Source organism: Anomaloglossus baeobatrachus, chromosome 3 (assembly GCF_048569485.1).
Source record: "Anomaloglossus baeobatrachus isolate aAnoBae1 chromosome 3, aAnoBae1.hap1, whole genome shotgun sequence".
NCBI classification, from domain to species: Eukaryota; Metazoa; Chordata; class Amphibia; order Anura; family Aromobatidae; genus Anomaloglossus; species Anomaloglossus baeobatrachus.
The window spans coordinates 655,751,332-655,766,018 of NC_134355.1; the positions used below are offsets into that span (position 1 = coordinate 655,751,332).

Here is a 14,687-nt window from a genome sequence, read left to right on the forward strand (position 1 = left end):
GAGTGTCAGTATTTGTGTCCTCCAGTTCCCCGCTATGCTTAAAGGCCCTGTCACACACAGAGATAAATCTGCGGCAGATCTGTGGTTGCAGTGAAATTGTGGACAATCAGTGCTAGGTTTGTGGCTGTGTACAAATGGAACAATATGTCCATGATTTCACTGCAACCACAGATCTGCCAAAGATTTATCAGTGAGCGACAGGGCCCTTTAGACTTTTGTAATCCTAATTGACCTAAAACAGGAAAGGTTTATTCTGATTTCATGTCAGATAGTCAGAAATAAAGATGTGTCTTTATAGAGTGCGGAGGGAAAAACATGCAGATATGTCTTTTTAGATAGTATATGAAAACTGCTGCTTTCAACTGTAAAGGCCCCGTCACACTAAGCAACATCGCTAGCAACATCGCTGCTAACAAACAACTTTTGTGACGTTGCTAGCGATGTTGCTGTGTGTGACATCCAGCAACAACCTGGCCCCTGCTGTGAGGTCGTTGGTTGTTGCTGAATGTCCTGGGCCATTGTTTAGTTGTTGCTGTCCCGCTGTGAAGCACAGATCGCTGTGTGTGACAGCGACAGAGCAACAACTGAATGTGCAGGCAGCAGGAGCCGGCTTCTGCGGAGGCTGGTAACCACAGTAAACATCGGGTAACCAAGAAGCCCTTTCCCTTGGTTACCCGATATTTACCTTCGTTACCAGCCTCCGCCGCTCTCACTGTCAGTGCCGGCTCCTGCTCCTTGCACGTGTAGCAGAGTACACATCGGGTAATTAACCCGATGTGTACTGTAGCTAGGAGAGCAGGGAGCCAGCGCTAAGCAATGTGCGCGGCTCCCTGCTCTCTGCACATGTAGCTACAGCACACATCGGGTAATTAACCCAATGTGTGCTGTAACTAGGAGAGCAGGGAGCCAGCGCTAAGCAGTGTGCGCGGCTCCCTGCTCTCTGCACATGTAGCTACAGCACACATCGGGTAATTAACCCGATGTGTGCTGTAACTAGGAGAGCAGGGAGCCAGCGCTAAGCGGTGTACGCTGCTCCCTGCTCTCTGCACGTGTAGCTGTGTGCGCTGGTAACCAAGGTAAATATCGGGTTGGTTACCCGATATTTACCTTAGTTACCAAGCGCATCATCTTCCACGCGGCGCTGGGGGCTGGTCACTGGTTGCTGGTGAGCTCACCAGCAACTCGTGTAGCGACGCTCCAGCGATCCCTGCCAGGTCAGGTTGCTGGTGGGATAGCTGGAGCGTCGCAGTGTGACATCTCACCAGCAACCTCCTAGCAACTTACCAGCAATCCCTATCGTTGTTGGGATCGCTGGTAAGTTGTTTAGTGTGACTGGACCTTAAGTGCAGAAGTTTCAGGGAAAAGTTTCTAGAAAAACGTAAAGACTTCCTAAAAGAGACACCCAACTGCTACAAATCTTCAAAACCACACTTTGCCAGGGACTGTGAGGTTAGTGCAAAATGTGCCGAATTTGACAGCAGTGAAAACAACACATCTCTACACCCCGGACCACCATTTAAAAAGACACATATGAAGGTTTTTCTCACTATCTTGCATAAAATCAAAATAATCCTTTCTCGTTTTACATCAATTAGGAACCAAAATTATTAATATTTGCCAAATGCCAGAAAGACGGGCAGTGAGCCCCATAGGGGTGAACAGGCCCATGACGATCGGGAGGGTTAGGGTAGGAAAGAGTTAAGTGCTAAGGTTGGAGGTACATAGGGGCTGCCTGATTGGTGGGAGAGTCGGGAAAAGGGATTGGGTGAGGGACAAGATATGGGAGGGTTGGTGTGATGGGTAGAAAGGGGGTTGTGCAGAGGTCACTGCCCCTTTTGACCTACAGACAGCATGTCCCCCCCTGCGCTGCTGCATCCGTGACTGAAGAATGGCGGGCTTAGCAGCGGTGCTGGAGCTGTGCGGGGGGCATCTGAGGCCATCAGCGTGGACGCGCTGCGGGAGCAGCTGGAGGCGGTCTGCGGGGCTGGAGCGGCTATCTCTGCTCCTGCGCCCGGACCTGCGCTGCGCGCTCGGCGGGCGCGACCGCCGGAGCGCTACTCCCCCGGCGGGGGGGAGTAAACAGATTTAGGAGCCCCTTCGGGGACCCTCCGGGGCAGCGGAGCTCACCTCACTTTTCAGACGTGTCTCCAGCCGCCGGGAGGAATCCTCGCCGGAGATCCCACGGGCCGGGGGTGGGCGGAGCTTCTGTGAGGCTACTTCCGGTCCGCGGCCTGCACGGCCACTGACCAGAGCAGCGGCAGCCCCCAGTGAGGTGCGGGCTGGGGGTGGCGCCCGGCACCACGGAGCGGACGGGGAGACTCCCTGCAGTCGGCAGAGGAGAGAGCATGGATGGAGGGGCGGCGCAGATCGGAGCGGTAGTCGGAGGGGGCTGGTGGCAGGGTCCTGCAGTCCGCAGGGCCCTTGCTGCGGTCCATTGTCACAATACCTCCCAGCAGGGATCAGGCTGGGGGGTGTTCCCGGCATCCGGACGGAGAGCCACGGCCTTCCTGCAGTCGGCAGGGAGGGGGACCACCGGGAGCTACGGAGCTTACAGCGGTGCAGCAAGAGGGGGCAGCAAAGAAGGACGGCGGCAGGACGCCGCGTCGCGGCAGGAGAAAGAGGACAAGCAGGAGGCGCACGGAGGTAGCAGGGTGCGGTGACCGTGGGGGTTGACGGCCGCCAGGTGCGGGCTGTCCCCTCGCTGGTCCCCCCAGCGGACTCCAGCAGCTCTTCTTATTCGGGCGAGGAAGAAGGACCGGAGGAGGCGGCAGGACGGATGGAACGGCAGCAGGATGTTCGCGGTACGGCTGCTCCGGATTCGGTTCAGAGGCAGCCCGGTGAGAGGACAACCAATATGTTTAATGTTGTGGGTAGTGTTAGCGGGGGTGGGGGTTCCACCACGGGGAGTGGTTCGCCGGGGGTTAGTGCGGTCGGTCAGTCGGGGTTACCCGGGGCGGAGTTTTGGGGGCAGCTGCTAGGGGTGTTGCAGGGGTTGTCGGCTGAGCAGTCAGGTCGAAGCGGGCCTGGGTCCCTGGCGGGGGCGTGGGTGGGTCCCACGGTCGGGGTGCTGCCGGTAGTACCGGTGCGCGAGGTAGAGGCTTAGGAGGTTGTGCCGGTGGTCATTGCGGGTCAGGCGGACGGCGCGGCGGCCGTGGCGTTGGTTAGCGAGGACGTGGAAAAGGATGATGAGGTTTTGCGTTTGGATGATAGGGCACGGAGTGAAGTTACGGGTGCTTTGAGAGTCCGTTAGGGGTGCATTTGAAAAAGGAGGTGAGGGAGAAGATAAGGAGAGGGGAGTATGGGGACATTTTTTTTCCCTGCTTCCCTTGGAAAAGTTTAACTTGGATATAGTGAAGCCAAGTGACTCTAAAAGAAAAGGAGGATGAGGAAAAAAGTAGGTGTAGGTTGATCCCGAGGACGTTTACTAACTGGCAACGGAAGGCTATGCGGCCTGGCATCCGGTGGGACCACAAAAGATATTTCTCTGTGGATGCGTTTGATGACGGCTCCGGCGCAGCCCTTTCGAGGGGGTGCCAGGGGCCCGGGTGCGAGTGGCGGGTCTTCGGCTGGAAAAAGAAAGGGGCGTGTTGGCAATTTAGTGAGGGGCAATGTAAGTTTGGGGCAGCGTGTCAGTTCAAACACGAGTGTTCCGGTTGTGGAGGTTTCCCCACTCTTTGGCCAGGTGTTTCAAAAGGGGAAAGAAAAGTCGGGGGAAGGTTTTGGAAACAGGGAGGACGCCGGTGAGGGTCGAGGCGATGCTTCCCTATTTAAATAGATATCCGGATGATCGGGCGGCGGAGCTGTTTGCGACGGGTTTTACAAAAGGTTTCCGGATTCCGTTTGAATTTGGGGCGCCGGTGTTTCGCCCGGGTAATTCGAGGTCCGCAAAAGAACATCCGGAGGTGGTGACGGAAAAGCTGCAGAAGGAGGTGGAGTGGGGAGGATGGCGGGTCCGGTCCAGGACCCGCCACTCCCCAACTTGAGGTTTTCGCCACTGGGAGTGGTACCCAAGAAGGAGCCGAACAAGTTTCGGCTCCTTCATCATCTCTCTTACCCGGCTGGGTTGTTGGTGAACGGCGGGATTTCACCCGAGTTGCCGGCGGTCTGTTATGTATCGTTTGACAAGGCGTTGGAGTTAGTGCGGGTAGCCGGGCAAGGGGCCCTGATGACCAAGGCGGACGTGGAAGCAGCTTTCCGGTTACTTCCGGTGCACCCGGAGAGTTTTCACCTTTTGGGGTGCATGTGGGATGGGGAATACTATGTAGATCGGTGCCTGCCCATGGGTTGTTCTATTTCGTGCGCTTATTTTGAAGCGTTTAGTTCGTTTGTGGAATGGGTATTCAGGGATGTGGCGGGTGCCCACTCAGTAATACACTATTTGGATGATTTCTTTTGCGTGGGCCAAGCGGGCTCCTCGGTTTGTTCCTTGCTGCTATTTACATTAGAACGCATTGCGGGAAGCCTGGGCATTCCGTTGGCACAGGAGGAAACAGAAGGGCCAGTGACGTCCCTATGTTTCCCGGGCATTGGAATTGACACGGTGGCTATGGAATGCCGATTGCCGGAGGACGAGCTGCGTGATTTGAAGGCGTCGGTGCAGTTGTTGCACCGGGCTAAGCAGGTGCGGTTACGGGATTTCATCGGTCCTTGGGAAGTTGAATTTTGCCTGTCGCATTAGGCCGATGGGGCGAATATTTAACAGGCGTCTGGCGAGCGCGACGGCAGGGGTGATTGCTACAAATCATTTTGTCAGAGTGACAATGATGATGAAAGGAGATTTGCTGGTGTGGGGCTGCATTCCTTGAACGATACAACGGACGGACGTTATGGATGAGCAAGGCAGTATCAAATAGCCAGCTGGAACTGTTTATTGATGCGGCGGGGGGCTTCAGGTTTTGGGGCAATTTTAGGACGCATTGGTGTGTTGGCAAATGGCCACGGCTTTGGGTGAAAAAGGGGTTGGTGACGAATTTGGCGCTGCTGGGAACTGTTCCCCATCATAGTGGCGGTGGAGTTGTGGGGGCCCAGAATTTGCGGGCAAGAAGCTTTGCGTGCATTGTGATGACATGGCAGTGGTGCATTCGATCAATTCATTGTCGGCAAAATCGCCCCCGGTAGTGTGGTACTTGAGACATCTGGTGTTGCGTGCTTAGAACTCAACATGTGCGTGGTGGCGCAGCATGTGCCCAGAGTGCAAAATGACGTGGCTGATGCGCTCTCTCAGTTTCAGTTCCACAGGTTCAGGCGACTGGTGCCAGGAGCGGACAAGGATGGAGAACTATGCCCAGCATGGCTGTGGGACCTGGCGTCGGTGTAGCATTTGAGGGAATCAGGAGACCGGTGGCTGAGGCTACTTGGTGCCGATACCAGGCTGTGTGGCAGGAATGGGAGGAATTGGAGAAGGCGGATTTTGGAGCTTGGTTACACAGGCCGAGTGCTGGGGGTTTTGTCATTGCTTAGCTGGGATTTTTCAGCAGGCCGGTCTGTTTCGGTGATGATTACAAGTTGGCGGTGTTGGCCTTCCTGTTTAAAATGCAAGGGGTTCGGAACGTGACAAAGGATTTTCTGGTGAGGCAGGTGATGAAGGGTTTTCGAAACGGCGCGCGGTCGCGAGACAGGAGATGGCCAATATTGTTTCCGTTGTTGGTTCGTTTGGTGAGATGTTTGGGGGATATATGCTCGTCCGATTAGGAACGAGCCTTGTTTACGGTTGCCTTCGTATTGGCATTTTTTGGGGCTTTCTGCATCAGAGAATTGGGTAGCCCTGCCAGGCATGCAGTAGGCGGGCTGTTGTTGGAGGATGTTACGCTTGGAAGGGATGGAGCGAGTGCCGGCTACGGTTTTCAAAGACAGATCCAATAGGTCGGGGACGTCTGGTGACATTGTTTGAATTGCCAGGGACCACCTATTCCCAGTGGTTCAGGTGACAGAGGTCTTGCAGGTGTGGGGTGGCTACCCCGGTGTTTTCATTAGACATGTGGATGGATCTGCCTTATCGCGATTCCATTTTATGGCAGTGCTGAAGACGGCTTTAGTACGGGCGGGGGGAGGAGCCAAGGGATTATGGGTCCCACTCCTTTCGGATTGGGGCAGCGACCGAAGCGGCTAGGTGGGGGGCTGAGTGAGGATTGGATCCGGCGGATTGGGAGCTGGGAATCCTCCTGGTTTCGTTTGTATATTAGACCACATCTGATTAGGTGATGTTTGGTGACAGGGGAGTACTTTATTGAGTATGGTTTGGTGGGCAGTTTCTTCGTGGACAATGGTTGTTGTATTCAGGGTCTTTATATTTTGTAGGACCATGCCTCGTGTGGATTCTCGGGCATTCCTTTGTGTTTTGGGGTGTTTTGCGGGCGGATGTTCGCCGGGACAGTCGGCAGCTCGGAGCGGCGATGTAGGAAGCCCGTGTGAAATGGCTCGGAATTCGGGGCATGACTTGGAGTAGAGTTCGCCCTGAATTGGCGTATTATAGCCGGATTGACAGGGAACCTGATGTTTTAATGCTGCTTGTGGGGGGGAATGACCTTGGAGTGAGGACGGCGAAAGAGTTAAAAAGGGATATCAAGTTGGACTTACTTCATTTGTGGAGGGCGTTCCCTGGCATCGTGATTGTGTGGTCCGATATCGTAGCCCGGATGCAGTGGCGTTTTGGGAGGGCGGTGGATCGGATTAACAGGGCCCGGGAAAAAATTGAACCGGGCGATTGGCAGGTTTGTAGCGGGGAACGGAGGTTTGGTGGTTCAACTTGAGGAGTTGGAGGAGTCCACCGAGCAGTATTTGAGGCGTGATGGGGTCCATCTCACGGATGTCGATTTGGATTTGTGGATGTTGGGTTTGAGGGATGGATTGGAACGAGCATTGGGGGTGTGGAGGGCCCGGGCCAAGTAAGGTGTCACTTGGCCGGTCTGTGGCGGGGTGATAGGTCCGTTCAGAGAGGTTTGGTGTACCGACAGTAGGTTTGTTGGTATGAAGCCACTCAGGGGGAGTGGCTTCGAGTTGGATGGGAACTTGTAGGCGGAGGTCCTGCAGGTTCTGGGGAGGGGTAATTAACGATGGAACGTTAATTACCCTACACCTCGGGTCGGTTGGTCACGGCCGAGGTGGTCCCCTGGGCCGGTTGGAGGTTACGGCCGGGGGATAGGAATGATGGTTGCCCTCTCGGATGGACCTATCAGGTGTCATTTTGTGGAGAATATGTATATATGTACAGGTTCAGGTGTTTATGGGGTGGCATGTTGAGCCACAAGTTTGGTACATATATACTGCTTAATAAAGCTGTGGCCATTCGGCAATAAAGTCGTAGTCTGTGTCGTTACTACTATATGTAAATTAAGGGGAAGTTTGTTACTGGAGACCCGCTTATCCCTATAGATACGTCATGAGAGAGAATGTTTTAAGGCATTTTTATTACTTTCTGCAAAGTCAGAAGTTTCCATACACTAAAGCAGGGGTCTCAAACACGCGGCCCCCGGGCCTGCATGCGGCCCGCCAGTCTGATTTATGCGGCCCGCAGACACACAGTGCAGAACACTTGATATTTGCCCTCCACTGCCTCCAGTCATTTAGCGGTCGCCAGCCGCACTTTCACATTGCAGCCGCGGCCGGCCGCACTTCCGCATTGGAGAAGCCGCCAGGGAGAAGCAATCAAAGGCGGAGTTCAATCAGATGTCAGGGTGAAGCAATCGACGGCGGCGTTCAACTCGAGCTCAGCAGCGGGACCCGAGCAGCGCTGACGTCAGCTGCTTTGCCGGCGGGTGCAGCAGAAGGAACAAGAGCATAGGGCACGTTAGAACGTTTGTGGTGTGTGTGTGTGTGTGTGTGTATGATGATGATGATGGCTCTGTGTGTGATGATAATGGCTGTGTGTGTGTGTGATGATGATGGCTGTGTGTGTGTGTGTGATGATGATAATGGCTGTGTGTGTGTGTGTGTGATGATGATGATGGGTGTGTGTGTGTGATGATGATGGCTGTGTGTGTGTGTATGTGTGTGTGTGATGATGATAATGGCAGTGTGTGTGTGTGTGTGATGATGATAGCTGTGTGTGTGTGTGTGATGATGATGGCTGTGTGTGTGTGTGTATGTGTGTGTGTGTGATGATGGCTGTGTGTGTGTGTGTGTGTGTGCGCGTGTGTGATGATGATGGCTGTGTGTGTGTGTGTGTGTGTGTGTGATGATGATGGCTGTGTGTGTTGATGGTGATGATGGCTGTATGTGTGTGTGAATGATGATGATGGCTGTGTGTGTGTGGATGATGATGATGATGGCTGTATGTGTGTGTGGATGATGATGATGATGGCTGTGTGTTGATGATGATGAGGATGATGATAGCGGTGGTGGCTGTGTGTGACTGATCATGATGATGGCGGTGGTGGCTGTGTGGGACTGATGATGATGATGACGGTGGTGGCTGTGTGGGACTGATGATGATGACGGCGGTGGTGGCTGTGTGCGACTGATGATGCTGATGGCGGTGGTGGCTGTGTGTGACTGATGATGATGGCGGTGGTGGCTGTGTGGGAGTGATGATGACGGCGGTGGTGGCTGTGTGCGACTGATGATGCTGATGGCGGTGGTGGCTGTGTGTGACTGATGATGATGATGGCCGTGGTGGCTGTGTGGGACTGATGATGACGGCGGTGGTGGCTGTGTGCGACTGATGATGCTGATGGCGGTGGTGGCTGTGTGTGACTGATGATGATGATGGCCGTGGTGGCTGTGTGGGACTGATGATGATGGCGGTGGTGGCTGTGTGTGACTGATGATGATGATGGCGGTGGTGGCTGTGTGTGACTGATGATGATATGGCGGTAGTGGCTGTTTGTGACTGATGATGATGGTGATGGTGGCTGTGTGCTACTGATGATGATGATGGCGGTGGTGGCTGTGTGCGACTGATGATGATGATGGCAGTGGTGGCTGTGTGTGACTGATGATGATGATGATGGCGGTGGTGGCTGTGTGTGACTGATGATGATGATGGTGATGGTGGCTGTGTGTGACTGATGATGATGGTGGTAGTGGCTGTTTGTGACTGATGATGATGATGATGGTGATGGTGGCTGTGTGTGACTGATGATGATGATGGCGGTAGTGGCTGTGTGTGACTGATGATGATGATGGTGATGGTGGCTGTGTGTGACTGATGATGATGATGGCGGTAGTGGCTGTTTGTGACTGATGAGGCTGTTTGTGACTGATGATGATGGTGATGGTGGCTGTGTGCGACTGATGATGATGATGGTGGCTGTGTGCGACTGATGATGATGGCGGTGATGGCTGTGTGTGACTGATGATGATGATGGCGGTGGTGGCTGTGTGTAACTGATGATGATGATGGCGGTGGTGGCTGTGTGTAACTGATGATGATGATGGCAGTGGTGGCTGTGTGTGACTGATGATGATGATGGCAGTGGTGGCTGTGAGCGACTGATGATGATGACGGTGGTGACTGTGTGTGACTGATGATGATGATGGTGATGGTGGCTGTGTGTGACTGATGATGATGATGGTGATGGTGACTGTGTGTGACTGATGATGATGATGGCGGTGGTGGCTGTGTGTGACTGATGATGATGATGGCGGTGGTGGCTGTGTGTGACTGATGATGATGATGGCGGTGGTGGCTGTGTGTGACTGATGATGGCGGTGGTGGCTGTGTGTGACTGATGTTGATGATGGCGGTGGTGGCTGTGTGTGACTGATGATGATGATGATGATGGCGGTAGTGGCTGTGTGTGACTGATGATGGTGGTGGTGACTGTGTGCAACTGATGATAATGGCGGTGGTGGCTGTTTGTGACTGATGATGATTGTGGTGGTGGCTGTTTGTGAGTGACGATGATGATGATGACGATGGCTGTGTATGATGATGATGTTGGCTGTGTGTGTGTATAATGATGATGATGATTGCCGTGTGTGTGTGTATGATGATGATGCAAATGATTCTGATGATGATGGTGACTGGAAGACCGGAAAATGTTACTTTCAGTCTCAGCCTTCTTGTCGGTCTGGACAGACGCTCATCTGTTCAGAGCGATGAAGCTGAGCTGACATTGACTTTGGACTACGTCAGAGGGAAGCTTTTTTTTTTTAAAAAAAAGATGGAGTCCCTAAATGTGTTTTTTGTTTAATTTCTAATAAAAATATTTTTCTCTGTGTTGTGTTTTTTTTACTGTTTACTAAAAATTCATGGTGGTCACATCTAATTTGACATGACACCATGAATTTCGGGTTTACTACCAGCTGAGAATACAAAGCTGGTATTAACCCCATTATTACCCAGCGTGCCACTGCCACCAGCGACGCTGGTGGAGCCAGGTAAAGCACCTGGAAATGGCGCTGTGATGAATGCACCATTTCCAGGAGCGGTTGTGGGCTGCGGGGGGCCCAAAATGCTTGGGCCTTACCACGCTGAGAATCCCAGCCCTCAGCCGTCTGGTTTTACCTGGCTGGTGATCAAAATATGGCGGGAGCCCACGCATTTTTTTTTTCATTATTTAATTAAAAAAACATTTGGGCTTCCCTGTATTTTGATTGCTAGCTAAGGTAAAGCCAGGCAGCTGGTGGTGGCAGCCCGTAGCTGTCCGCTTTATCTGCTCTGAGAATCAAAAATACTGTGGAGCGCTATGTAATTTTTTTAATGCTGTGACAGAGAATGAGTGTCTGTGCTTGGCTGTTGGAATAACCTGGAATCTGCTTATACATTTTGATGCTGGTGCCAATCACAGATGCCCACTCTCTTTAACAAATAAATAATATAAAAAAATGACGTTTCGCTTCACGGTATTTTGATTCTCAGCGCATACTAATGTAGCATTGTTATAATAGTTGAAATAATTGATTAACAATTATATTGTATTGTATTAAATTTGAAAGGAATGCGGCCCTCTGCCTTAAATTTTTTTTATGTGCGGCCCACTTACTCTGACGAGTTTGAGACCCCTGCACTAAGGGGTACTTTGCAGATTGCGACATCGCACCTGTGATATCGTTGGGGTCAAATCGAAAGTGACGCACATCCGGCGCCAGTAACGATGTCGCAACGTGTAAAGCCTAGGAGAGAAGATGAACGAGTGTGAAACAGTCAAAAATCGGTGATCTGTGTCACGTCGTTCATTTTCATAATGTCGTGCGTCCGCAGGAACAATGTTGTTTATTGTTCCTGCAGCTCCACACATCGATGTGTGTGAAGCCGCAGGAGCGAGGAATATCTCCTTACCTGCGCCCGGCGTCCACCGGCAATGCGGAAGGAAGGAGGTGGGCGGGATGTTTACATCCCGCTCATCTCCGCCCCTACGCTTCTATTGGCCGCCTGCCATGTAACGTCGCTATGACGCCGCACGACCCGCCCCCTTAGGAAGGAGGCGGGTTGCCGGCCAGAGCGACATCGCAGGACAGGTAAGTGCATGTGAAGCTGCCGTAGCAATAATGTTCGCTGTGGCAGCTATCACCAGATATCGCATGTGCGACGGGGGCGGGTACTATCGCGCTCGGCATTGCTAGCATGAGCTAGCGATGTCGCAGCGTACAAAGTACCCCTAAGAGTACTATGCTTTAAAATAATATGGGACCGCCCATATGATAATGTCATGTCTTTGGAAGCTTCTGATAGGTTTATTGGCAACATCTGAGTTAATTAGAGACACACCTGTGGATGTATTTTAATGCACACCTGAAACACACTGCTTCTTTGTGTAGCATCATGGGAAAGTCAAAAGAAATCAGCCAAGATCTCAGGTAGAGAATTGTGGACTTGCACAATTCTGGTTCATCCTTGGGTACAATTACCTAAAGGTGCCTTGTTCATCTGTACAAACAATTATATGCAAGTACAAACAAGATGGGAATGTCCAGCCATCATACCACTCAGGAAGGAGACGGGTTCTGTGTACCAGAGATGAACATGCTTTGGTCAGACATGTGCATATCAACTCAAGAACAAAAGCAAAACACCTTGTGAAGATGCTGGCGGAAGCTGGTAAGATTGTGTCATTATCCACAGTGAAACGAAAACTGTATCAACTTGGGCTGAAAGGCCACTCTGCCAGGAAGAAGCCATTACTCTAAAAGAAACAAAAAAATTAGCCAGATTAAGGTTTGCAAATGCACACAGGAACAAAGACTTTTATTTTTGGAGACATGTCCTGTGGTCTGACAAAATTAGAATTGAACTGTTTGGCCATAATGACCATCGTTACGTTTGGAGGAAAAAGGAAGAAGCTTTGAAGCATAAGAACAGTATATCCACTGTGAAACACGGGTATGGCAGTATGATGTAGTGAGGTTGTTTTGCTGCAGGAGGGACTGGTGCACTTCACAAAATAGACGGCATCATGAGGAAAGAAGATTATGTGGCAATACTGAAGAACATCTAAAGAGTCAAGACACCAGCCAGGAATTTAAAGCTTGAACATAAATGAGTCTTCCAAATGGACAATGACCTGAAGCTACTGCCAAACTGGTTACAAAGTGCCTTAAGGATAACAAAGTCAATGTTTTGGAGTGGCCATCACAAAGTCCTGATCTCAATCCTATTGAAAATTTATGGGCAAAGCTGAAAATGCCAGTGCGAGCAAGACGACCTACAAACATGGCTCAGTTACACCAGTTCTGTGAGGAGGAATGGGCCCAAATTCCTACCAACTATTGTGAGAAGCTTGTGGAAGGAGATCCAAAATATTTCACCCAAGTCATGCAGTTTAAGGACAATGGTGCCAAATGCTAATGAAATGTATGTAAACTTTTGACTATGTAGAAAGTAATAAAAATGCCTTTAAATATTCGCTCTCTCATTATTCTGGTATTTGGCAAATATAAATAATTTTGGTTCCTAATTGACCTAAACAGGAAAGGTTTCTTCTGATTTTCATGAAAAACCTGCAGATGTGTCTTTATTGAGAGTGGAGGGAAAAACCTGCAGATGTGTCTTTATAGAGAGCGAAGGGAAAAACCTGCAGATGTGTCTTTATAGAGAGCGGAGGGAAAAACCTGCAGATGTGTCTTTATAGAGAGCGGAGGGAAAAACCTGCAGATGTGTCTTTATTCAGAACTGTATCCTATTGGTGTTCACCTTGGCTGAGAGTTACTTTCTTCATTGTATGTTCTTTATCTCCGCAGGACATTGTACTCTGCCATCTGCATTGGGCTGGCCTCACAGGGATTTGTAGTTGCCGCAGTGGAGCACAGGTAATTATGGCGCCACACAGTTCATTATATTCCTGGCTGGCACTCTACAGGCAGATCTGCTGTTTGCTGTTAGCTCCTATCCTCTTCTCATCTGCTTGTTCCCCAGGACACACATTTTTACTTGTGAACTTTACAAACTATTCCCAAAGGAAAAGTTCGAAGGTTTTTTACTGGGTATTACAGAGAGGTTTTGGCTCTCTAGTGGTCACTGTGGGAACATCTTTCTTGAATGTTCTCCAGTAAATTAGAAGTTGTAGCACCTTCACCATGTGTTACAGAAGCATGGCCGTGTGAACTAGGGAGGTCACCTTCACAATACAGCAGCTTTACCATGTGTTACAGAAGCATGGCCGTGTGAACTGGGGAGGTCACCTTCACAATACAGCAGCTTTACCATGTGTTACAGAAGCATGGCCGTGTGAACTGGGGAGGTCACCTTCACAATACAGCAGCTTTACCATGTGTTACAGGAGCATGGCCGTGTGAACTGGGGAGGTCACCTTCACAATACAGCAGCTTTACCATGTGTTACAGAAGCATGGCCGTGTGAACTGGGGAGGTCACCTTCACAATACAGCAGCTTTACCATGTGTTACAGAAGCATGGCCGTGTGAACTAGGGAGGTCACCTTCACAATACAGCAGCTTTACCATGTGTTACAGAAGCATGGCCGTGTGAACTAGGGAGGTCACCTTCACAATACAGCAGCTTTACCATGTGTTACAGAAGCATGGCCGTGTGAACTGGGGAGGTCACCTTCACAATACAGCAGCTTTACCATGTGTTACAGAAGCATGGCCGTGTGAACTAGGGAGGTCACCTTCACAATACAGCAGCTTTACCATGTGTTACAGAAGCATGGCCGTGTGAACTGGGGAGGTCACCTTCACAATACAGCAGCTTTACCATGTGTTACAGAACCATGGCCGTGTGAACTGGGGAGGTCACCTTCACAATACAGCAGCTTTACCATGTGTTACAGAAGCATGGCCGTGTGAACTAGGGAGGTCACCTTCACAATACAGCAGCTTTACCATGTGTTACAGAAGCATGGCCGTGTGAACTAGGGAGGTCACCTTCACAATACAGCAGCTTTACCATGTGTTACAGAAGCATGGCCGTGTGAACTGGGGAGGTCACCTTCACAATACAGCAGCTTTACCATGTGTTACAGAAGCATGGCCGTGTGAACTAGGGAGGTCACCTTCACAATACAGCAGCTTTACCATGTGTTACAGAAGCATGGCCGTGTGAACTGGGGAGGTCACCTTCACAATACAGCAGCTTTACCATGTGTTACAGAACCATGGCCGTGTGAACTGGGGAGGTCACCTTCACAATACAGCAGCTTTACCATGTGTTACAGAAGCATGGCCGTGTGAACTAGGGAGGTCACCTTCACAATACAGCAGCTTTACCATGTGTTACAGAAGCATGGCCGTGTGAACTAGGGAGGTCACCTTCACAATACAGCAGCTTTACCATGTGTTACAGAAGCA

General features: G+C 51.1%; 1 protein-coding gene across 1 annotated transcript in view; it reads left to right on the forward strand.

Moving 5' to 3' along the window:
- LOC142295724 (platelet-activating factor acetylhydrolase-like) overlaps positions 1–14,687 on the forward strand; it is a 112,497-nt gene that overhangs the window by 67,100 nt on the left and 30,710 nt on the right. Inside the window, exon 5 of the mRNA XM_075338816.1 lies at positions 13,120–13,188. Coding sequence (XP_075194931.1) covers positions 13,120–13,188 — 69 coding nt within the window. The remainder of the gene's footprint in view (positions 1–13,119; positions 13,189–14,687) is intronic.